The sequence below is a fragment of the Tasmannia lanceolata genome, unplaced genomic scaffold, assembly GCF_043159265.1.
Source record: "Tasmannia lanceolata isolate RefF3 unplaced genomic scaffold, GAP_Taslan_0.1 ptg000013l, whole genome shotgun sequence".
NCBI lineage: Eukaryota > Viridiplantae > Streptophyta > Magnoliopsida > Canellales > Winteraceae > Tasmannia > Tasmannia lanceolata.
In genome coordinates, this window is record NW_027518690.1 from 50,964,118 (window position 1) to 50,991,527 (window position 27,410).

Consider the following 27,410-nt stretch of genomic DNA (forward strand, 5'->3'; position numbering starts at 1 on the left):
TTTGATTTTGCTGCCAAATTTAGGTCATAAATCCAAATTAATTTCAGACCTTAGGATATGGATTCGTTGGGCACTTTCCATTAAAGTTCAAATACTTTGCGGATCCATAGCAACGTCCGGGGTCCATCGGCACCTTTATTATCTAGTCACTTTTAAGTTTCTAGCATTTTTTATGCCTTGCGATTTTCTTCTTTACACGTGCAAGAAAATGGCATGCATTATGATAAACTTGTAAGGTACTTAATAGTGTAGGGAATTTAACCGGGTATAACTCGCCCATAAAAGCTAGCTTTTAGAGGGAGGGTGCCCATTCCCTTATAACCCATCCCCGTCCATTTTACTTTTCTGATGTGGGACTATTTGCTTTTGCTTGGAACCCCAACAATCTCCCCCTCCACGTGGAAGTAACGTGGAACATCTCGCCCCTACACGCGGCGGCTACGTGGGAACCACGAGATCTTCTCCGAGGGAATTCCACCGTCGTCGGAGGCACACCGGAGTTACCGAGATCTTCTCGGGAGTTACCACGCCCCCAGCTCTGATACCATTTGTTGAGAAAATCCGCCGGACAAATTCAATCCGATCGTGTACAAATTAAACGAAAAAGTAAAATAAACAAATCAAGCCACAAGATGAATACCAAGATTTTACGTGATTAGGCCAAGCCTACTCCACAGGCGAGAAATACAATCTTCTACTATGAGAAAAACAAAATATAAGGATTACAATGGATTGATCACAAACTCACAAACCTGCAACCCTTTCCTTGTTTGTCAAATCCAAGATCGTACACAAGAGAAATCCGAAAGAAAACTCAAGAGGAACCCAAGAAGAAACCCTTATCTTGCTTCTTCTTATCTCTCTTTTTCTCTTTCTCCCTTAAGGTAGCCGTCTTCTCTTGACGTCCTTCCCCCCAAGCAACCTATTGGTGGGGGAAATAAGGCAACTTTCCCAACAAATAGCTACGAAGAAATTTACATGTAGAAGGTATGTAATATGTATATCGAAACTTGTAAGTATATTGTTAAAGAAATGGAGACGAGCCCATGGGAGGACGTCAGGGATGGGATGTCCCACTTTTTGCTCGCCCAACATGTGGGCAAGACTCACCCTGCGTATGGTCTAGCCCACATGCGAGATGCACGCACCCCGGCCATAGCATCCTCATGTGATGTCCTTAAATTATTCTCCTTTTAAATAAACTTGGGCCCACACAAGTTTTCCCATTAGAAATCTACAAGTGTAAGGTTTTAAATAAGTTCCAAGGGCAACATGATATAGAATTTGGTAGTGCATGGTTTACATCCTAACGCACGGAAACACTTTTTCAGCATAAACTGAAACCGCCCCACCCAACTTTCACCCAAAGGTCAAGGTAAGCCATGAATTCAGTATTTGGGTTAGGGCCCACTGATTTTGACGGGGCAGATAATAGATGTTGTTTGTGAAGGGCAGCAACAGGTGGGTCCAGGTAAGCCAAAAGTTGCACAGCCCAAATGGGCCCACGTTGGAGGCTTTCTTTGCTGGCAGCCTTCCTCCTCGGCACACAAAATAGCAGTTGCAGGCCAAATTCCTTTCCCCCCAGCCGGAACAACTCTCTCAACAAACATCCTTTGGCGTGCGATTGGGTTATCTGATGAATACGAAATTTACAATTGGGCCCTTAGATGTTTGTTGGTCCACACGTGCCCCAAAAATCATCTCCAAATCCAACCCTCCGATTATTTAGTGTAGATGGACCGACAAATCGAAGGGTCAGGCTCATTCATCCTTGTGGCTTATTCACGGTAGGGACCAACAAATAAGTGGGCCCCACTTGAGCTTTTGGTGCTTCCGTTTCCTTTCTGTTTTCAATTTAAATAGAAGGCTCCTTGCTTGCCGTTTTGTTTTCCTTTCTGTTTTCAATTTAAATACAAGCCTCCTTGCCTGCCGTTTTGCTCTCTCTCTCTCTCTCTCTCTCTCTGTTTGGTACACGGAAGGTATTTTTTTTTTAATTCTCGTCTTTGTCATCTCCTTTTTCTTATTAAGGGTTTCTCCAAAGGCCTCCTTTTTACTTGGTGATCTATTCCAGTGCATCGCTGGATTCAGGATTCAGGATTCAGGATTCCAGGACTCGTACTTGGAGGATCGTAACAAGGGCCAATTAGGTTCGTTTTTTTTTTTTTTTTTTTCTCTCCCTATTGAGCGATTTGGATTAGGAATTGCAATTTTATGATGTTTTCTGTTTGTTAATCTTCTTCTTCTTCTTTTTCCAATTTCTTGAAGAGAATTGGTGGATTGGACTGCAATTCGATATTAATATTATCATTCTATTATCTATTTAGTCATTAGATCAACCTATTGCTTCTTCTTAACATCATCACAAAGTCAGTCGTCTTAACATCATCACAAAGTCAATCGGTAATATTTTTTTGGTTATAAAACGAAGTTGGTTTTATTAAATCCCTTTAAATTTTGGAAAGAAAAATTAATTTTTTGTGTTGACCGTTAATTCAGGGGTTCAAACTTTTTTCTTATCTATCTGGAAAAAAGGGAAAACAAAAAAACAAAACAATTTTTGTGTTAACCCCCCTTAATTTGTATTCTTTCGTTAATCCTGATTCGGTATACTATTTTGAAATTCTTTACTTCTTATCCATCTATATATTTTTTTGTATATATTACGCTTTTATGGGCTAATGATTATATAATAATATTTCCAATATTACCATGAGACTATACAGGCATGTCAACATGGGATCTTCCGAGGATGCGATGTCTGATGCAGTGTCCATGTCTAAGTTATATAGTTTGGAATGTAAATTCACTGGCAAAGAAAACCATTTAAATGCTCGCTATAGTTGGTTAATCAACTCAGCATGTAAACTTCATTTTCCTATTCCTTTGAGACTTCTAGTACATCAGTCTATGGTTCCTGAGACAGTTGAGAGTTACAGAGGGTGGAAATTGATAATTAACTCAGCATGCATTACTTGTAGTCTTCATTATGTGTAGCCAGATGGGATCCATCATTGCCTAGTACTACGAAACTGAACTTTGATGCCTAGTCATCAAAGCCTTCTCTTGTCACATCAATATGTCTAACTCCAATGAGGCTGAAGTCAGAGCTTTGCTGGACGAATTTCAGATTTGTTCGAAGCTTTGGTTAACTGGTTAAGTTTTGTCTGGTTGGTTGGGGTGCGTGGGTGGAGTCTGCTAATTTTATTGCTTTGGCATCTAGGAGTTATCCTCGGCTATGGAGACTCACTAATTCATTGCTCGAGATCTTAGATCCATCCTTCTGGTTTCTTTCTCTCATATTCCGGGGAGCATTAATGACATTGCGGATGATCTCACAATGGGGGTTGATAGAGCCTTGATTGTTGCATCCAAAGCTTTTCCTTTGTTGTAATCTTGGGTGGGGGGCAGCATGTTTGTGTTGCCCTCATCATCCTAGCGTTTCCCTCGTTGTCTTAGCTTGTAATTTTCTTCTTGTGAGGCCATCTTGCCCCCTTGCTGTTTGCTTTTTCTTTCTTTGTTTTTTCTTACAAAGTTATCTCTTAGAAGAATTAGAAGACTTAAAAGTAAAGGCGTGATTTGTTTTCCATGGCCTAGAGAAGTATATGAAACCCGAATATTCTTCGTACAAGTATGTAATAATGTTGTCTCTGTAAAGTTGATGACCGGTTATGATAAAGCCTAAAATTTGTTCCATGTATCTTATAACATGATTTCTGAATTTTCAGGGCTTGTACAGAGGCATTACCTATGCCATTTTGAAAAGAAAAAAAATACATAGGCATTACCTATATATTCTTTTTTTTTACTGCTGGGACAGTTGGAAGAAAATCCATGCACCATGTATATAATGTAGCGTTTATTTAATGGGGATAGCCTTATTCCAGCTAATTTTCTTAGTTCTTCATTGGGAACACCTTCATTGTTGTTGATAGTCAATGCTCATTATCTTGGTGCTAAACCACACTCTCATTTTTTACCTGGATCTTCCTTTGAGATTTTGTTCTTACTTATTTCCTGTCAGATCTTCTCTACAACCCTTCATCTCATAGATTTCATGCGTAATTCCTTGCTGTTGCTGTACATCTACTTCTTTCTGGTTAGGTGATGATCCTCCATGAAGTGTTTCTGTTTTTTCCAAAAATATGCATTTTTTGGGTTCATGTAAAGAACTCTTAACCCATGATATGTTAAGAGAAAGAAACTGTCATTTTAGGAAAGGTTTTTTTGATGAGGATCACATTGGTGGTGACCTTGTTTCAATCCGAGACCGATTAAGTTCTGTTGATTTTCATGGTATCCTATTTGGGCATTACACTCAGTTTTGGGTTTTTTTTTGTTGAAATCTGTTTTTCAGCAAATTTTACGAACCATTCAGAGATTGAGAATCTCCCTCTTAAAGTTGGTTTGAGGTATCTCCCAACTCCTATATCTTTTTCTTCTGGATCCGAAGTGAGCTCTCTTCCACTCAACTGTTTGTGACTGCTCGCACCATTGGTGATGTCTTCAAGCTGTACTATCGATGTCAGAAGTCGTACAACCATAACTTCATGTTTAGGGAGGGCTTATATTTTCCATGATTGTGGTGATTTTTTTTGGATTTTTTTAAGGCCTCGATGATGTATTTCTGTTTTTTTCTAGAGAAAATACAGAAAAAAGCATTTTTTGGGTTCATCCGGGAGAACTCTTAGCCCCTGATATGTTAAGAGTGGGAACCTATCCTTTTTGGAACGTTTTTTTATGAGGATCACATTAGTGGTGACCTCGTTTCAATACGAGATCAACTGAGTAAGTTCTATTGATTTCCGTGGTATCCTGTGTCTGCACCACTGACCACAGAAGTGTTCTATTCAGAATCTTCTATACGCCCTCTACTGTATCCGCCACCATTATTGACAAAAAAAAAATCCTTTTTTCCTTTTCCTTAGTCTTGAAAGATATTTTTCTTTTTGTTTTACCACGTAAATGCATGTGTTCGTCATCATATGAATTTCTTAAATGAGTTCCCCTTCCTTCTCTCTTATTTGCCTCCTTAGCAATAGTTTGTGAATTGGTGCCTGTTTTTATAGATTGGTGGACGGAAAACCAAGTAGCCAGGTCGTAGAAAGGATGATGTTTATTGGTTCGATCAGTTTATTACTATATGAATTATGATCAATGATAAGCTTGTGTTACTCTATAAATTCATAACGATAGGATTAGTACTTGTTTGTTGCCATGCATTATGGACCGGGTGATTCCTCATGTATGGTATGGAAGCTTATTTCTGCTGATTATGAATTTTGACACCAAGTTTGTGAAATTCTTAATTAAACTTGTTTTTCAGTAACAGTCCATTTTAGTTTTAGCATACTGAATCTTAGTTTTCAGTGTTATTATTTGTTTTCTTTATTTCCAAACTAATTCTCCTGATTTCAGTTTCATTCCTATCTTTTGGAAGCAGGGGAAGATCTGAAATAGTTAGAAGGTCGGAGATAAAACACTATCAACCCTTGGAGGTACACTAAATTATCCATCAAACATGGGGCAAAGAAACATGCTATGCACACGTCAGATGCTAGAGTCAGAATTACAGCAAGGACAAAGTCATATTCATCCTGAACCATGCATCCTTTTGAGTAACATTGCTGATTTTCCAAATCCAAATTTACATCCGGTGTTGTCAGCTACAGGGAACAACACTGGTCTTGATCTCCGTCATTTGCCAGACCATCATGATGTCAGCATATTCAATGGGAACCCGTATAACAGCCTTCAACATCGTCATCCAGTCACAAATATCGATTTAAACAGTGCACCTTCATCCAACTCCTATAATCCTTACATGGTTCATTCATCTGCCAGCAGAATTTGCCATATGCCACTGAACTATTGTGCTTCTGATCATGTGCCGTCTTCCAGCAACCATGGAGGTATTGGAGTTAATGTAGATGAGTGTGGAAGGAACAACCTTTACATGGATAATGCCAGAGGGTCATGCAAAAGAAAAAATGCAGAAGGCATTCCTGGGAATTATTACCATGTTAATGGTTCAGCAAGCTCAAGTTCATCTTCTATGGCTGTACCCTTGAATCATCCCGCTCTGCAACAGTTGGAGGAATCATTTGAAGCTCCTGGGGTTGGTGTGTTGGACACTGCAACTTTAACTCTGTCTAAAGGAAGTGGAAGTCTGTCTATTGCCCAAGGGTCTCAGAGAAGTGTAAGGAGCAGATCCAGTACTGTCAACCTTCAGTTGGACTCTTCTTTGGCATATAATCATAATCCCTTACTTCAAAGGAATTACGTAGGTCGGTCTTTTCAGCCTGCTAACAATGCTTGGGCAGAATCATTTGGAAGTAATGGTGGTTATGGAGGTGGTTCCAACTGGAACTATGCACCTGCTATGCCTTACTTTCACGGTAAATCCATCCTGCGATACTAAATGAAAATCTAGCCTTTCTGATATTGTTTGCTTGAAACTGTTTTTCTATTTTGTCATTGTAAAATTACTGAAACCTCCTTGTTCTGGTAGAGTTTCTAAGAATGTTGGCATTTGTACATGAGTCAAACAGCCAGAGAATTCCCTGTATTTTCACAACTACCAAGAAAGATTGATCTTCTAATTCTTTTTTTCTTTGGGGCTTTTGTAAATGTCTGGAAGTAATTCTCAAATGTCCTCTTAAGCCATTTTTTTTGTTTTTGAAATGATGTGTCCTCTTATGCTTTATGCTTGGAGAAACATATTTGCAATCTTTTTTGCTCGTCTTCATTCACAGAGGAATTGCCAACTGAATTCTTAAATGTTAAATGATGATAACAATCATTATTCTTGACTCTATGTGTCATTTACTCGTCAAATTTTACTATATGAAAATCAGAAAAAGAAACAATATTGGGAGACAAAGATGATGCCGATCAGTACTCTTCAATTGCAGGATTACTTCATGATATCGTTTTTTTACTTTCCAGATACTTTTATGCCACCAAAATTTTCAGTAATTTATCATCTCTTCAGTTTTGGGCAACTAGAAAAGAACAGAAAACAGAGCATTTTCGTGACTTTTAGGGAGAGAAGATGGAGATCAGCCGTCGTTTTCTGATTTCTCACCCTTCTTTCTGTCAGCAAGAGAGTAGGAGATCATCCCATGTTTCCAAGTTTTATAGATCTCAGGATGGGGGAGAGATTTCTAAAACCTGGATTTCTTACTTAAAATCCAAGATTCTAAAGAGAAGCTAAACGGACGGTCCCTTCTTCTCTTGTCTCCCATCTAGGATTTTTAGGAAATCCAGGATTCTAAAATCCGCGTATCCAAATGCCCCCTTAGGGTGGTTCTGGTCATGTTTTAATGTTGGGGTTTTCAAGATTCAAAACCTCTGAACTGATGTGGAGTATGAAAAGCTTTAACTATGCTATCTCTTGGTTTCCTTCAGGGAGAAGTATCAATGGAGGCCCTCTAGAGATTGGAAGCATGAGTGGACAGGGATATCATGACTCCAACAGAAACTCTGCAATTCTCTTGCACCCTCCTGCCATGCACCACCTTCATCGTCATCCTCCACCTATGCAAGTCATGCAAGGTCACAATTATAGCTACCATTCTCAAATGCCAATCCCTACTCACATGCATCCAACAAACAACAACTTGCATCATGGCACTCTAAATCGTTCCCGGGATAGTTTGGAGTCAGGGTCTAGGAATCCACCACTTTTTTCGTCCAGCGGGGACAGGATTCACAGACCTCACCGCAGGGTACCTCAAGCAGCTCCAGTAGACATCAATGGACGTATGAGGTTCCTATCGTCTGAGGTGATATCTCTGCTTATTTTTTTTCTTTTTTCCCCTTTCTTATTAGTGTTCTCTCAGTTATCTATTAGACATTGCAAAAGCATGTGCATGCACTTATTGGTGCACATGTTAAGGTAATTTATCTTCTATATGGAACATGTTCTGATTTGTTGGAAGTTATAAATAATTTACATTATTCAAATCCTTAAAGCGAGAGTTGTGAAAACAGATTATATTTTGTCGCAAACAAAGGCTATTTTATTTTTGGTTATTTCTAAAAGAAATGTCCATTATTTCTGATTGTTGTATTTGAAATGTGGGATTTTCTCAACTTAAGCATTTGCAAATTATAAATATCTCTTGGATAACACATGAATACCGAGTGTTTCCAAAGTATTACCAGTATTGCTATAGCAATTGCCGTTCTATTTAGTTGCCTGCCATTTTATTTTTTGATGCAGGGAGCATGGAGCGACAACACCAAGATAAAGATCGACACAAGTAGCAACTAAAATAAACTCGTGGGGGCTTGAATACCCATGCCACGGTTTGGAGAAAAGCTCCAACATAACAGATGATAGGAGTGAAGCTCGTTCACCCACATGAACGAGCCAATGCTCTTTTCACAAGTGATATCCCAAAATAAACTTTATTTAAATCTTTCTTTTCTTTCCTCATGCCATTACATTATATAAAAAAGCCAAAACCTAAGAATAGCAACCCTAAATTCTTGCCTAACTATTATTCTCAATCTTCTAACTAAAGCAACATAATTAAAAAGTAGAAACATGACTAAAACTTTCCTAAAATAGTAATCCCGTAATATAACTATACCATATCCATAAAACGCCTATAACTTACCCAAATCAAGTCCAAATCGCGTAATCTTGTGCTCTTTAGATAGGTAATCGAAAAACCTTTCTAAAATCACCAAAATATGCTAAAAGAACAAGATTTGATGACCTAAAAAAATACTACAAATAAAATGATGAAAATAGAAAATAAAAAAATAAAAGATTTGATCCACGCCACACGTTCTGCATCATTTTTAGTGAATAAAATAAGAGTTTTACTACCATTCTATATGAACTGGAATCTGATTTTCCTCTGTGGTGAATGTAGGATGTTGCCATATTGGAATTTTCGCGCCTCTACGGAGTTGAGAATTTTATGGACCAATACAGAGATATGCGGCTGAACATAGATGGCATGTCTTATGAGGTAAAATAATGGACATACTCCTATATGAAATGCACTGATTTTTTGCTAAAAGTAGCTTGAAAGTTGAAACCACCCTGAGGTCTTTTTCGTTCGTTAGATTTTTAGGATGTGGTTGACATAGACTACTTATCTGAGACTAGCTATGGTGACGATGGAATTTGAAAATGCAGCCACTGACCATTTTCAGAAATTATCACAATTTTTACTTTAGACCAATCGTCACCATCATCATCATTATTATTACTATTGAAATTTAAAGCCTTCTAATGCAATTTCAGGAACTGTTGGCCCTGGAGGAACGGATTGGAGATGTATGCACAGGGTTATCTAAAGAGTCCATCTTAAAGTGTCTCAAGACAAGACCATATGTTTCATGTGCTACTTCTTTCCCTCAAGACCAATTGGAAGGCTTGGCAAAGGAGAATGAAACCTGCATCATATGCCAGGTACATGTCTGCGCACTATCACAAGTCAATATTGCTTTCCTACACCTTTCTCCATCTCTCACAAAACAGATGCATTGAGTTTTCTTTTTCCTTTTTCGGCATGCCAAAGATTTTGACTTTCTGTAGAAAGATAAAATGTTGGCCATTGCATATGATGTTCACAGTTTTTCCTATGATTTCTAAAATGCCCTTTATCTTTTCCCTCTGAGTTGGGAGTTGCCTATTTTCTTGAGTGCGAATAATTGGGATTGCAACCCTAATGTTCAATATGCTTGGCTTTGTAGGTTGAATACAAGGAGGCTGAGCAAATTGGAACCCTGGATTGCGGACATGATTACCATGCTGATTGCATACATCAATGGCTGTTGCTGAAGAATTTGTGCCCCATCTGCAAAATTACGGCATTATCTGTCGAAAAAAGAGAAGGATGAAGGCAAAGAGTCTGAATACCCAGCATTCATACTAATCCATTTGTTTACTTGGAGATGATTGATAAACACGTATCTTACACTTCATTCGTTGACCCTTAGGAATCTGAAGGTGAACTTGCATTCAAAAACTGTATAGAATCCCATTCAATTTGTTCAAGCTCAAGGTGGTTACAAACTTTGATACTAAAATAATGATAGAAGAGCAACGATCTCTTAATCTTCAGCTGCTGCTTTGCTATAATGAACGGCCATGTATTTCATGCTTTTAGTTCTTTCTCAGCATCTATGTTTCCAGACTGATTATTCACTTTCTGAATTAGATCAAAATTGGTTGATCAAGGTTCTTTCATGATCTTTCGGCGATGTGGAATGAAATCAATTCCCACACCTACTTAATGCAACTCTAATTCAATGAAAAATTTCATTTAATAGGCTTACGTGAAACTCTACATTCGATCACTTGAAATCTTCAAGATGTCAATTTCCTATGTTTAAAATGTAATAAATATTTAGAAAAACATTTCTTTTTACCTTGAAATGAACTGACAGACTTATTTGCAAAGGTGTTTTTATTTGACAGCAGAATTGTCACACACACTGTCGTCTTGTCAACGCTATCGTGACATACTAGAGGGTTATGGGGCTTATATTTTACCAAAAGATGATGGCTATCTTTTAATGATTTTGAAAAGATATATTTTAAAATTATTTTCTCTTTAAGGGATTTGCTAGCGTACATCGACAAGGCATTTCGTGGATGGTCTGTTGCATCTCTGAATCATTAAAAGATAGTCCATCTTAAAGAAGTATATTCATATCTTGCCTTGATGATTGGATGGTCTGTTGCATCTCCTTCAATCATCTGCATTGTGGCTTGGATACTCGATATTTTGATTGGTTTATTTCAGCTTGCTGACTTCTACACAAGCTAGTTCATGAATTTAACTTGTAGACTCATGGGCAATTCAACCCTGATGACGTCGGAATTTCTAGAGGACTCGGTTGAACGACTTTTTATTCATGGCATGCTTCTAAACCGGTCTTTGTAGTTTCGTCGTTCTCACCAACTGTCGGTGATGTGTGGCCACTTCAAGTAGCATTGGTTGCCACCTAGTTCCTACCATTGGTATTCCTTTCAGCCTTCTTTTAGGTGAAAAGTGATGAGTGAAGAATCAGAATGAGGGATCAAACAATCATTTATTGGCTCTACTACTTAGCACAATGCTCTGTTGACATGATCTGCAAAAGTGATTCGCGCCTGTTATTTTCTACTTCATTAGCCATGAATTAGCACAATGCTCTGTTTTTTTTTAAACGGTGGCGGAGCATAACTTATGGAAGTGCATCGTGTCATGGGGTGACAATTTGGGATGGTCAAGACAGGCATGGAGAAGTGGGAAACCTTCTAGAAGTCTAGAGTTTCTTGAAGAAGTATTAAAGTACGTAGAAAAACTTATAGAATTATGTAGAGAATTCTATAATCTTCTAGACATCTATATAATTATGTGGAGAATTCTAAAACCTTCTAGAACCATGTAGAGTAGAAGACTCCAAAAATAAAGGCATGTAAATATTCTAGAAGGGGGTTAGATGTTTTATAAACAATCTACTTGGAATAGAAAAATGAGTGTATATAAAGGAGTCTAGAAAGTTCTCTTGTGGCCTGTAAAAGGATGTGGCTTATAAAAGGGGGAGAGGCCCTCATTTGTAAATAAACTCCAACCTCTCAAATGCCCAAAGACAATTCTCTCAATAAGATCAATCCTTCTGCCCACCGAACACTTTGAATATAATAAAACCCAACAGATTCAACGCTTCGATTTACTGGACACATCCTCAAACATCTCATATGTCCAAGTAATAACCGAAAAAAAGAAGAGGAGCAGATGTAAAAATATAACCGATGTTTTAGACGACTCTCTGAAAACCCTAAAATCTTTCAGGCGTCCTACGCGACGGCTGACTCCAAAAGAGAGTCTTTTTCTGCGAAGGTTTTTCTTAGTGTTAGAGAGGTTTCACTGGCGAGTCTAACCTCTCTGCTGGGACCTTCGCTTCCTTTTAGTTTTCTTTCACTGCAATTTTTGTATGAAAAAACAGATGTATAAAAGAACCGAACAGATAGACCCCATCCGGCAGATCTGAATTCATATAGGCTTAATTTTCGAAGGCAAACTTGGGCGAAAGACACATTTCTATAGATTGAAAGTGCTTCCTCCATAGGTACTTCGGAGATTGAATATAGACATTAACTAACAAAATAGAGAGAGAGAGAGAGAGAGAGAGAGAGAGAGAGAGAGAGAGAGAGAGAATTTTTTTTACGATGCTCAGTGAATACGAACCATTCATACAATTCCATCCCGCAATCCATGGATTTCTTTCCTCTTCATCGCATCAAAGAGCTCACAAAATAATAACAAACAAAAACAAAGAAAAGAAAAGAGAAAGATAGGCAATGGCTTGTATTTTTTTGGACCGAGTAAAAATTTTCCAAACCCTAAAATTCCAGCGAGATGAAGGAGAGAGAACCAGGAGGCTGCCAGAAACCCTAATCCGATAGTGAAGGAATGTTAACTTCTCCGTGCTTTGCTATTATACATAGAGGAATTCCCAAGTAGGGCGTGACTTCATTATCATAACACAATGACGCCCAGTTGTATAATGGGGCCAGATTTGGTTGATCGGGACCGTTTATCTAAATACACTTACGTTGGTTCTCTAATGTCCCAAATGACACGTCAGTAGGACAATCAAAACATCCAATTCAATTTAATTTTATCCCAATACGGTAACTGTGCTAATACACGCTCGTGATGATGTTTTGGTAATGAGATGAAATCATGTTGTCTTACGCTTGTTAAGTGGCTGCACTATAGGCTTACACCATATAAAAACTATGGAAAACACTTCCAAAATGGAACTCCAATGGCTGGACAATATGAGCCATGTAAAAACTCTGGAAAACACTTCCAAAATGGAACTCCAATGGGAAACAGAAGACAAAAGTGAAATTGACCAACGATTTGATCATTTCCATAATGTTCTAGCAGACCTCATTTTGGATTTTATTTTCCATAAATACTTAAGACTGATTTATATTATTAAAAATTATAATATTGCCCATAAGTTCTTTGTTTAGATATTAAAAAATTAAAGAAAATAAAAAAACAAGTTAAACTGTCCATCTTCCTCTTCCCGTTCATGTCAAAACCTAGCCCTTACACCCACTCTCGTTTCCAGCCATTGTATGTTGTCGAGTTTGTGAATGGATGATCCTAATCCCTTGCTCAAACACTCATCATTCACTGGAGTGTCAAATGCTAGGAAACTTTCAATGTATGCCGATTCATGTTTGGTTGCCAAATATGCATTGAAACTCTATGACTTCCAGACATATTTGGGACATCATTATTGCCTTTTTTTCTTGGATGGCACCCATATGGTGCTCATGTTCCTTTGCCTAATCTTCCAACCAAAATTTACCAAAATGAAGAAATTTGGGCGGGAGGGTAGAGAAGGTTTTGTTTTAGTCTCGTTCTCTTCTTTGCTCTCTTTTTCCACTACTCGAGATAGAGGTGGAGGCACATATAGAATGAGGGGGGCATGCCAATGAAATGCAAAATCCCTATTATGGCTTATGGCCTTACATGCATGCTTAGCTAGTTTAGCGGATTTACATGCATGCTTAGTGGCCATGGCCCCCAATGACGAATTCAGTCTAGTGTAAATTAGTCTGGCTCCCTAGTGTAAATCCCTGGCTCTGCCCATGCCTTGAGAGGATTGCCGCACAACCAAACACGACTTTCCACTCTCCCACTATTCTCCGAGTGGAAATTCTAGGCATCTTCCCTGCTTGTATAAAAGAGTTGATGAGATGTACGAATGGCATGGGAGCACGTAGCATCGTCTTTGTGTGTGGTGGCCCACCAGCCTAAGAGGGAAAAACATGTCACGATTGTTGGCTCTGTTAGACTTCCTTAGTTATTTGTGACTGTTTTCGGGAGGGGAAATCGTTATTGAATTAGAGAATTAGAGAATTAGAGGGGGAAAATCTGAAATGAGATGCTGTTAAACTCTGTGTGTGGCTGTCACTAATAATATGAGATTATTATGAGTAAATAAAAGAGAGTTTCATTCCCTTTCAATTCATTCCGATCTGCAACCTCTTCTTCGTTTTCACAGATGCCTCACCCACGAATTGCATCGTAATTGGGCAGACGAATTAGGATTTTCTCTTGGATTCCACAATGGAGCGAGCGGGATGAAGAAGATGTCCAGGTGTTATTTTTGGTAAGGAGCGATAGGGATAGGGGGTGATGATGCGAGGGAGCATTGCTACTTTCAAAGAAAGCCTCTCTCAGATCGTCCAAGACGCGGAGATCTATGGATCTCTTGCAGTTGCAGGGGAAGATACCTACCTCTCTCATCGCCGTATTTCTCATCAATTCGCCCATTCAAAGTCCCCATTCCCCCCCAATGGAACTGATTCGCCCTACAATCCCCACGTATTACACCTCTCCACCTTTTCCTTATCAGGATTTTCTCTTCCTGGAATTTGTCTTTAGTCATTATTTTTATTAATTTGATCCTTTGTCAATTTAAGGAATGCAAGCTCTTTAGAATTGTTGAATTGGGTACGGCATTGCAGCCTCTGGTAATAAATTCTCTTGTTTTGGAGGTTTTGGATACATAATGCAGTTATTACTGTGATGAAATCGCTGTTGGAATTCTTATTCGATTGGAGAGTTATATCTGTACGTGGATGATTTTTTTATGCTTATACCATTTGATGCTTTGCTTATTATTGTGGATTTCCACGAAACTACATATAATTTGAGTTCTATAGTATATTGCGGAAATGTAGGATTTCCACCACCGTTCACTCCTACATGACATCAATGTTCTCTAGGCTGATGGGATATATATTGCTTGATCTCCTTTTCTTTATATCCCCGCACAATGCAATGCGATGCAAATTGCAATTAGGATGGTATACAAAATAATTCCTTGTTCATTTAGGAGAGTTTGTTGCTGACCTTCATGGCGCGGGCCTCGGAGGACATTTTGGGCGTGACAAAAGTATTGTCTTTGTAGATGTAAGTTACCTGGGCACGTCTGTTTTATTCTAAAGTCAATGAGTGGTTTCCGTTGTGTCCTGTGTAAACGCCACATAGCGGTCATATGATCTCTGTTCGAAATCCCACTCAACATGGATCTGTATCTTGCCCAAAAGGATTCTAGGAAACATACATTCTATTTTGAATGAGTTTTCTTCTTCTTCTAAAATTCATGTTTTTCGGAATAAGGAGTCCTTTTCTTCACCGCTTTCGCTGGACTTCTATTGAGAAGGTAAATAAATAACTGTAGCGACTGCTTCTGCCTAGAACATGTTTGGAAGTCCTTTTACTTTTACATACTTTTTGAGGTCCTATTCTTGCTCTCAGGATTTCGCTTGGATAGCCACTATGACCACAGTATGCCATCTTTAGTTTTCTGCAGCTTTATGATGTCTTGTTTAAATTTTATTTACCAATCATGTGGCCTGTTCTGGTAAATGATCTAGCCTTTAGTATACGTAACTCTTGTTTCTTATTGTAGATCGAACAATACAAAGCAGAAATTCAGAGGCTTCAGGCCTCTGAGGCTGAAATTAAGGCATTGTCAGTTAACTATGCAGCTATTTTGAAGGAGAAGGAGGTATGATAATGTATCTTGATCTTTCTTTTTTTTTCTTTTTCTATTTTTATTCTGCATATAATCTAGTGCATCATAATTCTATATGAAATTGAAGCATCTCAATTGCAAGCATGGGTTTTTGTTTGAAACATCCTACTCAGATCATACATGGAAAGCCAAAACATTCCAATGTTTGACTAAGAAACCATAGGTCTTGTTTATATGCTTCAAGGTCTTGTAGAGTTCTGAGTTATCCTCTAATATAAGAGGATTTAAAACACCACCATTTAGCCTTCTAGGTCTGTGTGCCCTGGGTCTCTATTTTGCTCTAAGATTTGCCTAATTTCTCCAGTTGAACGTACTTTAAGAATAAAGACCTGCCTGAATTTCTTGGATTCTCATCAAGTGTTTTTCAGTGCACATTTTCTACCCAAATTTGTGATTGCTCTAATTTGATATGTTAAAAAAAAAATAGTAGTCCGTCCAAAATTTACCCAAGGCAAAACTGGGTTGACTAGGTCAGTTGATGCTTGACTCAGAAATCTTCTCACTATCTAGGTCAGTTAGCAATTTTCTGATCAACTCTAGATGGCTGAAACAGAGTTAACTTAGATGGTTCACTGATTGATCCAGTGGGTCTTTAAACATTATGTTTCCATTGCTTTTTTTCAGTCGGATCAATTTTATCCTTGTTTTGTCATGGTCTTCATAAATTGTGGATTCAAGCATTTTTGGATGTCTTACTTATTTTGCTTTTCTTGGGCAGGAAGAACTTTCTAGGTTACATGAAGAAAATGGATCATTGAGGAGAAATTTGGAGGCAACAAGTGCTGCTGGTTTTGCATCAAGAAATGGAAGTACCAAAAGATCAAAAAATAACTTAAGTGTGCTCAAGGTACTCTTTCAGATTTTCATTTCTTGTCTTTCACTGAGTTCAATAGGTTATTATGAAATGTTACTCTGCTAAGTTAGTAATTAGATTTGACTCGCCTGACTTGGTGTGGTGCTACGCAACTACTAACAAGGATACTTCATTTTTCCATGAATTTTTCATGTTGGGTACACCCGAGAAACATGTATGCTGGTCTTTTTATACAGCATGGAAGTTGGAGAAAACCTGATCTACACTTTTTTCCTTGTGTCAAATACAGTGTCATGGCCAGCATCATCACTTGTTCTTTTCCAAGTTAATATAGTAGGGATGGGGATTTATGGACTATTTACTTGTGATATATTCATTTTTGTTTCCTCGTGCTTTATCTTTAAACTGAATTGGTACCATTATATCGTGGCGATTACCTACCCACTCAATTTCATAGTGATCCCTTTTATTTTCTCTTATGATTCTATTCTCCGCAACCGTCGCATCTCCCATTTATTTCATCTTTATACCACTTACACAAAGGTCTTTTACCTTCCCAGCTCCTATCTTGCTTATTCCATGTATAGTACTCTGCATAACGATACTTGAGTCCTCAGCTTTTAATAGCAAAAAGCGAATGGGATGTGCAATGCCATAAATTTTATTTCTCTAGTTCACATTATTTTTCAGTAATTGCTTAGTTGTTGTCTGATGTGCTTTATCCTCTCATAACCTCTGATTTGGAGATTTTCGTTTGCCCAAATACCTTTCCTTCTGATAAGATTTTTTGTCTCAAAAAATTATGCAAGAACTTTTCTGGACTCTTATCATTATCTGAGTAACGTTAACTCCAGCTTTGACGTCGTTTAATTGGTTCCTGCATGGAATCTGTGCAGGGGATTGGTGACCTATCAACCAGCAGGCATCAAAGGCAAACAACTCAAGTAAACCCTTCACACAATGCCACTGTCGCTGAACAGGACACAACAAGCAATGGGAGTTCACAAGCTACTCAATCTGATAGAATTCAAAGAAAGGTGGACCTGAAACTTACGAACTTGCAGGAGGATGAGAAGGTAGCTGTAACTTCTGTTCTGTCATTTTGTTTGTTATCGATGAGGGTATATGATATTAAATTTCTTCTTTGATGATTCCTTAGCTACTTCTCTATGGTAGTCTAATTCTTGTGCATTAGGATGTTTCCTTAAATTATAATTTCCAGCTTTATCATCATGGTTTTTTTTTTTTTGGTGGTTTTGAGGTTGGGAAGTTGAGTTTTCATATGAAATCTTCCCCAAATAGTTTTTGCCCCAAGTTTTCGCATGAAATCTTCCCCGGATAGTTTCTGTCCCCAAAGAGTTTCCTTCTACTCTTATCCACAACAGATTGAATTGATGAGATGTATGAATGTCTTTCAGGAGCTTGCAGATTTGACAGAAGAGAACAACAGAGCTTTGGCAACAATGCGGGCTAATCATGTGTCGGAGCTAAATCAATTAAGGGCACAACTTGAAAAAGAACTTGAGAATGTAGCAGACACAAAGCTAACGTTACAGGGTATTTTTTGTGTACTAAGAAGATTCAAGGGCTCTACCTCATGGATTAAAAACTCGACTGAAATGACTCAGTTTTGGACTTCACCAAGCCGAAACATCTATGCACAACAGCCATATGGATTGTTGCGCACTTGTTTCAAGACGTTTGGTTTGCATGTTTCACGAGCATTTCAACTTCTAGTTTGTGAAAATAATTCTAAAGAGGAAAAGCTCCTCTCCCAAGTATTTTCTTCATTTCTATTGTTTTGGTGTCCAAAGATTAAAAGAAAAACACATTTTTCTTGGATTAAACACAACAAAGATGAGGATTGGAGCATGGACCAACAAACCAAACTCCTCAAACACTTAATTTATTTAAGTATATTTTTTAGTTCAATAACTATCTATTTAGAAAATTTTAAGTTTAGCCCAAGGTTTAAAATTTTGATTTCAATATGAACTTCAGTCCCTATGTAAACGGAAGTACTTCATGAAAGTATATGTAAGTCCTGTAACAATCATGGAAGTGATATGAAAGTTTAAATTTAAGATGAAACTTCAAGAAATGCGAGAATAAGCACAAATACACTTCTAGAAAACATCATATACGGAAGACAACCCTCCATAATGGTTTTACAAGATAAAAAGCTAGTGACGTGTGACACCCTAAACCTTCTCAAGGAGTCAAACTTCTGACTTCGATCTCCACATGATTTTTTTTCTCTTTATGACATAGGGTATCCCCACGCCAATTTTTAGGGGGGCACTATTCCCTACAGATGCGAGCAATCACCCGTAAACCACGCGCATCGGGTAAGCCCGGGGGGGATTTGAACTCGCGCCAATGTGGAGCATACCCATGACTTTAAGCCAAAGAGCCACACCCGTATGGGTTATCTCCACAGATGATGATACATGTTCGCCGAAAATCGGCACATTTCGGTGAAAGTTTAAAGACCATGGTTATGCCTATGATAGTATCATACATCAATGGGCGTGGACCAGATCCATAAATTGTAATTATTTGTGGATAAGTGGGACATTAATAAATTGTCATGACATCATAGGCCGATCGATTTAGCACTTGATACATGTATGATGTATCTATGATATTGGTTACTGGTAGACTCCTAATATTATTTTTGGACTATTTTTAATGATTTATCTTAATTTTATTTACTTTTCTTTTGTAATAAATAAGAACATCATAGATCCATGGCTGTGGTGTCAAAATGATTGATTGTCTGTTACATTGGTAATCGTAGTTCATGCTTTTTTACTATTGACATTAAAAGATTATATTGCCTCTTTGACTTGACAACTAAAATTGCAACCCTTAAATAGCTAAAAGAACATTATTTCTTTTAATATTGTATACAGTATATAGCAGACATAAGCCAAACTTTAATGGTACTGTTTGCGCACTGTGAAGATTCAAGTGCTCTACCTCACGGATTAAAGACTCGGCTGAAATGACTCTGTTTCGGCCTTGACCAAGCCGAAACATTTATGCCCAACAATCAGATAGATTGTTTTGCATTTCTTTCGAAAAGTTTTGGTTGTTTCAGCCTGAAGTCCTAAACATTGACATTTTCATGTGCATTTCACCTTATAGCTCGTGACTTTGTTTCTAAAGAGGAAAACCTCCTCTCTTAAGTATTTTCTTCATTTTTTTCACGTCTATTTTTTTTGTTAGCCAAAATTGAAAGGAAAAACACATATTTTGTTAGATTAAACACAAAAAAGATATGATAGCGTTCCCAGGAGTGTTATGAAGTGGGTCCTTGAAAGGAAAAAAGTGCCTACTAAATATGTTGATGTGATTAAGGATATGTATGATGGAGCAGTAACTAGTGTTAGAACCACGGATGGCACGTCTAGTGAGTTTCCAATTACAATATGACTGCACCAAGGATCAGCTCTAAGCCCTTATCTTTTTACTCTAGTTATGGATGAGCTTACGGAGGGTATTCAGGATGAGGTGCCGTGGTGTATGCTATTTGCAGATGACATAGTATTAATCGATGAAACCAAAGCAGGAGTAAATGCTAAGTTAGAGTTATGGAGAACTACTTTGGAATCCTAAGGTTTTAGACTGAGTAGGACTAAGACAGAGTATATGGAATGCAACTTTGGTAATGTAAGGAGCCGGGACGTGATTGTAGTAAATATGACTGGACAGGAGGTACCTAAGAGGGAATCTTTTGCTATCTTGGTTCAATTCTACATAAGGAAGGAGAGATCGAAGAGGATGTTAACCATAAAATAAGAGCAGGTTGGTTGAAGTGGAAGCTTGCCTCAGGAGTTCTGTGCGACCGTAAAATCCCTACCAAGTTCAAGGGAAAGTTTTTGTTGAATAACATGTATTTAGGGTAGTTTAGTCATTAGTATTAGGATAGAGGGTATTGTAGTCATTGTACTTATGTTGCCCTAGATAGGCCTATATATACATCATATTCATGAGGAGCTTCCTAGTGGAGACTCTCCATCCTTCACTCCTCTTCTTCCTCCTCTCTTCTAACCCTAGCTCATTTCTAACATGGTATCAGAGCAAAGATCCTTTGGGAAGGGGTAGAAGGAAATAAGAAGAGTATCTCCACGCCATTCTCTCTCTCTCTCTCTCTCTCTCTCTCTCTCATCTCTCGTATCTCCCTTTGTTTTCTCTCTTTCTCACAACTCTCTCTCATGCATATCTTTTTTTTCCATTTTCTTATTTTTGGAGTTGTCGTAAATCACAAAGAAAAAATATCCTAAAACCTCTCCCCCAAATCTCTCGAAAATATCTCTTTCCCTTCTTTTTGGTTTTCCATTCCAAAATCTCATTCTTCTCTAAGTCCATACCCTTGTTGGGTTCTTTCTAGTTTCTTTCACCCCTCTCTATGCTTTAAATCCTTTCTTTCTTTCATGTTTTGAGTCTCTTCCCCCACCCTCTCTATCCTTATCTTTGTCCTTTCTGTTCTAGATTCGTTGTCTTTTATGTCTTTTGTGTTTTTCTTCAAGTTGCCCACTAAGTGTTCGTTGAAATGTCCGAAAGAGATTTGGTGCCTTGGACGTTTTCTTTTCGTTTCATGTTGAAGGCCTTTAGCTTCAAGTTGAGGGGGAGTGATGTCTAGTGTTGTCAACTCTTCCTTTCCATTGTTTTGTATGTCTTTTGTGTTGATGTCATCTCTTCCTTTACATTGTCTAGTGTTGTCTTCTATGTCTTCTTATGTCTTTCATGTTATTCTTCAAAGGTGCACACCGAGTGTTTGATGGAATGTCTAAGAGAGGGGGAGTGCCTTGTTTGTCTTTGTTCCTTTATCTTATTCTTCAAGGCGCACACCAAGTGTTCGATGGAATGTCCGAGAGAGGTATGATGCCTTAGTTGTCTTCGTTTCTTTGCAAGTTGAAGATATTAGACCTTCAACTTGAAGGGGAGTGTTCTCATGTAGTTCTTTGCGTCTTTTCTTTAGGGGAAGAGTTCTTTTTTTCTTTTTGATTTTGTCTTCTTAGTTGTCTTTTCTTGAGGAAGTGTTGTCATCTTTTTTTAGGTGGAGTGTTGTCTTGGTATCGTCTTCTTGTGGGAGTGTTGCCTTATCTCTTCGTGTTGTCTTGATATTGTCCTCCTTACCTTGTCATGTTCGGGCTCATGTAAGTATTGTTGGTGATTATGCTCTTCATCTCCTTCATCACCTGTCTTCTCTTTTATGTCTTCTGTTAGTCTTGTGCGGCTTTATGCCTTATCCTCTCTTTTTTGGGCGATGGTTTCCATTCCCATCGTTGGTCGGCTCTCTTACAGGCAATGTTCTTTTCCCGTCGACCTCTCTTTTCCGGGCGATGGTGTCCCCATCGTTGGTCGGCTCTATTTTAGGCGACGATGTTCATGCCGTCGACCTTGTCTCCAAACGATGGTGTCCCCATTGTTGGTTGGTTATCTTCTCCTTCATTTTCTTCCTATTTTCAGGCAACGATGTTCATGCCGTCGACCTTGTCACCACGTGATGGTTTTCCCATCGTTGGTTGGTTATCCTCTTCCTATCTTCTTCTTATCTTCAGGCGACGATGTTCATGCCGTTGACCTTGTCTCCAGATGATGGTTGGTTATCTTCTCCTTCCTTTTCTTCCTATTTTCAGGCGATGATGTTCATGCCGTCGACCTTGTCACCACATGATGGTTTTTCCATCGTTGGTTGGTTATCCTCTTTTCCCTTTCTTCTTCTCTCCAGGCAACGGTGTCCTTATCGACCTTGTCTCCGATGGTTTCCCAATCAGTGGTTATCTTCTCTTGGCGTTGTGCTGCTTGGCCGATGTTCCCTGTGCGCACCTTTGGTGTGCCCTTTTCTTGCCCGTTGGACTTTTACTATTCCTACCATGGCACCTACATTACAAGTGATATGCTGTGTTCGCTGTGCTTTCATTCAGGGGGAAGCCCTGTTTGATCGCTCTCGCTGTTGTGCTACTTCAGGGGAGCTGCTTCTTTTGATGGCTGTTGATCTCGATGCTATTCACTATGGCTTTTACTACTTTTTATTATGCTTTTCATTATGTATTCACCACACCAGCTTGAGGAGTGTTATACCAAGCTGGATGTGTGTAGAAGCTTATTGTACTTTTTGTTATTTGTAGTTGGTTGTTGTAGTCTCCTTTGTAGCAAGCTGGAGTGTATACACTGTATACACTCCATCTTGAGGGGGAGTGTTGAATAAAATGTATTTAGGGTAGTTTAGTCATTAGTCTTAGGATAGAGGGTATTGTAGTCATTGTACTTATGTTGCCCTAGATAGGCCTATATATACATCATATTCATGAGGAGCTCCCTAGTGGAGACTCTCCATCCTTCACTCCTCTTCTTCTTCCTCTCTTCTAACCCTAGCTCATTTCTAACAGTTTTATAAGACACCTGTGAGGCTAGCCATGCTGTACGGCTCAGTATGTTGGGTCACCAAGAAGCAGCATGTGCATAATATGAGTGTAGCGGTGATGCGAATGCTTAGATGGATGTGTGGCCACACAAGGTTAGATAGAATTAAAAATGAATACATTCGTAAAAAGGTGGGGGTGGCACCAATTGAGGAGAAGATGAGAGAGCAATACTTAAGATGGTTTGGACATATCCAACGTAGGCCTTTGGATGCTCCGGTGAGAAGAGGCAACTCGTACCAAATTGATAGAGTAAAAAGAGGTAGGGGTAGACTGAAAACAACTTGGGTAGAAACAGTGAGGAAAGACTTGATAGCTAGGAACATAATAGAGAACATGACCTTGGATAGGATAGAATGGAAGAAAATGATCCACGTAGAAGAACCCAACTAGAGCCGGGTAGATTCCTTTCACCTTCTTCATGAAATTTTTCTAAAGGATTCATTTTAGCCGACCCCAACTAGTTTGGGACAGAGGCTTTGTTGAGTTGAGTTGAGAAACACAGAAAATATGAGGATTGGAGCACGAATCAACAAAATAGACTTTTCGGTAACACATCATTTATTGAAGTATAATTTTTGTTCAATAGCTATCTATTTAGAATTGCCTAAATTAGGCCTATGATAATATCATAGATCAATTATTCGTAAGTTAATGTGAGAATCAACAAACCAGATTCCTCGATACTACATCATTTATTGAAGTATATTTTTAGTTCAATAGCTATGCCTAAATTAGGCATATGAAAATGTCATAGATCAATGGATTTAGGACTAGTTCCATGGTTCCTAATAATTCGTAAATTAATATGAGACTAATAATATTTTAGTTCTTTTACTATTTTTAATTTGTTTCGTTTTAGTATTTTTCAAAAGAAAAATTGGCTTGGAAAATAATCCCTAGATGTTTTACTCAAACTTGAAACTGAGATTTTAATCCATGCTCTACTTTTTTCCATTTCTGTTCTTGTCTGATCATCAACCTTTTATAGGGGAACAAAAGTTGAATGAATCATCTCAGAAGGAACTCCTTGCTTTAAAGATGGATAAGGACAGGGTAAGTTTGAAAGTGAGGTTTATTGAAGTTGCTTTACAAGGATTGAGCTGTGGATGCATATTCCCAGTCTCTCTCTCTCTCTCTCTCTCTGCTGCCACTTAAAAATTGATTTATAGCAATCCAGCACAAATTTAACGATCTTTTCTTATGAATTTAATTTATATCTTTGTTTCTCAAAACCTGAATATGGGCTCATTGTCTGGGTTGACTTGGCTACGACACTATTGCTGCATCCTTTTATTTGTTCTAATGGTAACATATGTCTTGTGGAAATTGTTTCTAGTGGATGTAGACTCTACGTTGCTTTCTTACTTTCTAGATTTGAATTCTATTACCTTTTGTTAGTTTACCATATTGCATAATTTTCTGGACCCAAAATAAATGATTAAGCATCCTTGTTCTCTAATCAAGATTTAGTAGATTCTGGTGCTTGTGCAACCTATGACTCTGATGTCAAAATCAGTATCAGGTATAGTATGCTTTTGGACTCGCATATATTATGTGGAGGCAGATACCACCATGTGATGATATGACATTAGTTGAAGTTATTGGCGGTTAGAGTAATAGAGGGAGGGCTGTAGTTCTATGTAAGGCAAGCGACGAATGAGCGGCAAGCAAGGTGAGCTTAACACAAACATCCAAGGAAAAACAAAGTAACAAACCACCCTTACCTCATTTGTGACACCCGAAGGAACCCAAAGGCACGGGACCCGAAGGGTGAGCTTCACTCTCTTCCGTATACTGGGAAGTTCCTTCCTTACTCTAGAAAGCAAGTCTTTAAGGAACCCGCCAATCCATCTTTAAGCGAGAGTCAGAAGATCTAGTCCAGGTAGGTTTCAATACGCAGGGGCTCCTTCCTGTCTTCTTCATAGGTTCTAGTCTTTTTTGCAGCTCTCCGCTTCCTGAGGGGCATCGTATTTGAGACCTTTCATCCTTCTCCCCGCCCCTCTCGCCGGGTTGCAGTATCTCCGGAACAGGAGATTAAGAAGAATAACCAAACCTGGTACAGTACCCTATAGGCTATGTCTTGCGTAGAATACCCTATTTTCCGAGATTCCTGAGAGTCATTACTATTATATGGAATCCGGTGGGAAGCTCGACATTCTATTCCAGGGCAAATGTAAAACTACTTCCAAGTTCGGATTACACGAGGACTGTGATCGAGTGCTGGAGGGGGGACCTTTGTTATTTGAAGGTTGAGTGATAGTTCTTCGAAGATGGAATCCTGACATAAAGTTTGAACGACTGCTTATCCTTCTAACAGTAATGATTGAGTGCACCGAGATTACGTGATGCTACCAGTTAGTTCTGAAGCTTGTGGGACAATGGCACAATGCAACCGTGGTTTAATTCACAACAAAACTACTTGATTTGCTGGTTTGCTTGGTTATTATTTATTTATTTTGTCGTTCATGGGACCTATTCACTTTGCGGGCAGACCAGTAGTGCATTTGCAGTCTTTTTCCCGGGTACTAATCATTTGATATGGTCGGGACACTTCTAGAGAGACCATCCATTGATTTTTGAGTCATCTATATCATAGTCACTATTATTTGGCTCAAATTTTGTCAGGAATGGTGTATCCGTGGATATTTAAACTTTGTTGTTAATTTCATGTTTGTATCGTGAAAATTAGAAAAACAAAATATTTGAAATATATAAAAATATTAAATTTAATAATAGCACAAAGTCATCGCGATATTTTCATGATATTTTTGCGGTAAAAAATAAAATATGTAGATATCTCAATGATTTTTCAATATCTTGTAACAATTTCTGGATTATGTCGTTTTATCAAAGAAATTGCAAAATATCGTTATATTTTCGAAATTGTCAGAGATATCTGTGACTATTATCTATATCTCTTATTTTTATGGTTGTTTGCTTTATTAGTTTAGATCTTTATGTATGTGGACACGTCCTCTATTTCACATTTTGACATATCCAAATATACCTAGGACTTAGTTATAAATTCTGTTTTGTTTCATCTGAAATGGACGAAACTATTTCGGTCTGGAACGGCATATTTTCCGTTTCGTTCTGGATTTCGGACGAAACGGATAAAATGCCACGTTTTGTCCTAAATACCCCATTGTAGTTTTTTTTTGTCTTCTCTTCTTCTTGCCTCTTCTTAGTTCTCTTCTCTTCTTAGTATTAATCCGGAACGAAACGGATAAAATGCCACATTTTGTCCGAAATACCCCATTGTAGTTTTTTTTTGTCTTCTCTTCTTCTTGCCTCTTCTTAGTTCTCTCCTCTTCTCTTCTTAGTATTTATGTAAAGTCCTTTAAGTAAATTCCATTTACTTAATATTTACATGTAAATGAGGGAATACCCACTTTTGGATTTATTAAAAATAGTTTCAAGACCCATTTGGATAAAAAGTCAACTTTCTAGTTCTAGTACAAAATTTGAAAAATTCGGGCCGAGTCAAAATTTTAACTTCCAAATGATGTGGTATTTTTCTAATTAAAAAATTCATAAATTCTATCATGTCCAAACTTTATTAAATCCCAAAAGTCTAGTAAAAAAAATCTCATAATTTGGTCTGTAAAATTTTTTCATCTATTCAGGCACTAGTGTGGGTCCCACTCCCACGCTATGCATGAGGTGTAAAAAATCCACCCTACCATTCAAAAAAAAAAATAAAAAAATCTAAAAACTTTCCGTGGAAAAAGTTTTCCAATAATAATTTCCATGGAAAAATACAAATGACAAAGGAAAGATTCACATTTACTATATATTATATATGTTGCATATCATAGTGTTTCCTTTTACATCGTCAACTTTCTTACATTTTGAGATGGGAATTTGTATATTTGGTAGAGCCAAGGGGATATTGCTATTGTTTGCATTTCATCATTTCACTTATTATGTAGGAATTCATGCACAATGTGGCTGATAATTACTGAACCCATCAGTAATTTCATTTCCTGATGGTTCTTGTATGGAATTTTGACCTCCAACGGGCAGATTTCTATGGAGATGAAGGTGGTAAGCAATGAATTGAATGAGAAAATATCAGAAATAAAACGATTACAACTGGAGTTGAACAGAAGGGACTTGGAAGAAGAACCAGATGAACCTGCTGAGAGTTTAAAAAAAGTGATCATGACAATAGAGAAGGAGAATATCGCTCTTAAGGTTTATCCTTGTGCACACTCCAGTGAAGCATGCTTTTGTTTGTATCTACTATTTCTCTTAGCATTTTGTTGTCTTTCCTCTGTACTGTTCAATGCTTCAAATTCTGTATCTTTTCCATTGTTATTCTGAGATTCTTTGTTGGGTTTGATATGTTCATACCTAATGTAGAAAGAGAAGGATGAACTTTTGGCTGCCTTGAAACTCCGGGAAAAGCATACCTCCAATGAAACCTATGCAGCTGATTCAGGTCCTTCAGATAAGCATATGAATGATTTCAGTGAGGTATTTTTTTTCTTTGGTTTCATTATGGGCTAGTCTAGGTGAATGGCCGGCCAAAACCTTCACTTTAGTATTGAGTTTATATTTGCTGTTAATTTCCA

The 27,410-nt window shown here is 38.1% G+C and overlaps 2 protein-coding genes and 1 non-coding gene across 10 annotated transcripts in view; 2 read left to right on the forward strand and 1 right to left on the reverse strand.

The window, feature by feature from the left end:
• The first annotated feature begins 1,551 nt into the window (after window positions 1–1,551).
• On the forward strand, window positions 1,552–10,196 carry LOC143890528 (putative E3 ubiquitin-protein ligase ZFP1). 7 transcript variants are annotated; one of them, XM_077395263.1, is made up of 7 exons: window positions 1,552–1,787; window positions 2,029–2,147; window positions 5,416–6,395; window positions 7,408–7,784; window positions 8,886–8,984; window positions 9,263–9,430; window positions 9,715–10,196. In XM_077395263.1, exons 3-7 carry the CDS (start codon window positions 5,519–5,521, stop codon window positions 9,859–9,861), a joined length of 1,668 nt encoding a protein of 555 aa, XP_077251378.1. In that variant the 5' UTR covers window positions 1,552–1,787; window positions 2,029–2,147; window positions 5,416–5,518; the 3' UTR covers window positions 9,862–10,196. The 7 variants fall into 7 exon arrangements, with proteins under 7 accessions (XP_077251378.1, XP_077251380.1, XP_077251375.1 ...); XM_077395265.1 differs by having other exon boundaries at window positions 2,072–2,147; XM_077395260.1 differs by having other exon boundaries at window positions 1,553–1,787; window positions 5,441–6,395.
• A 1,555-nt stretch (window positions 10,197–11,751) lies between these two features.
• LOC143891490 (small nucleolar RNA snoR145) lies at window positions 11,752–11,915 on the reverse strand. Its single transcript, XR_013255371.1, has one exon. It is a non-coding gene; the product is annotated as a small nucleolar RNA snoR145 (small nucleolar RNA).
• Window positions 11,916–13,841: 1,926 nt separating this feature from the next.
• LOC143890529 (golgin candidate 4-like) overlaps window positions 13,842–27,410 on the forward strand; it is a 30,244-nt gene continuing 16,675 nt past the window's right edge. The window contains exons 1-8 of one of the 2 annotated variants that reach the window (XM_077395266.1): window positions 13,843–14,363; window positions 15,457–15,555; window positions 16,301–16,429; window positions 17,293–17,472; window positions 17,815–17,953; window positions 23,822–23,886; window positions 26,860–27,030; window positions 27,199–27,312. In XM_077395266.1, the coding sequence (XP_077251381.1) occupies window positions 14,175–14,363; window positions 15,457–15,555; window positions 16,301–16,429; window positions 17,293–17,472; window positions 17,815–17,953; window positions 23,822–23,886; window positions 26,860–27,030; window positions 27,199–27,312 (1,086 nt within the window). In that variant the 5' untranslated portion in view covers window positions 13,843–14,174. Of the gene's footprint in view, window positions 14,364–15,456; window positions 15,556–16,300; window positions 16,430–17,292; window positions 17,473–17,814; window positions 17,954–23,821; window positions 23,887–26,859; window positions 27,031–27,198; window positions 27,313–27,410 lie in introns of both variants that reach the window. The other variant, XM_077395267.1, reaches the window with a different exon arrangement.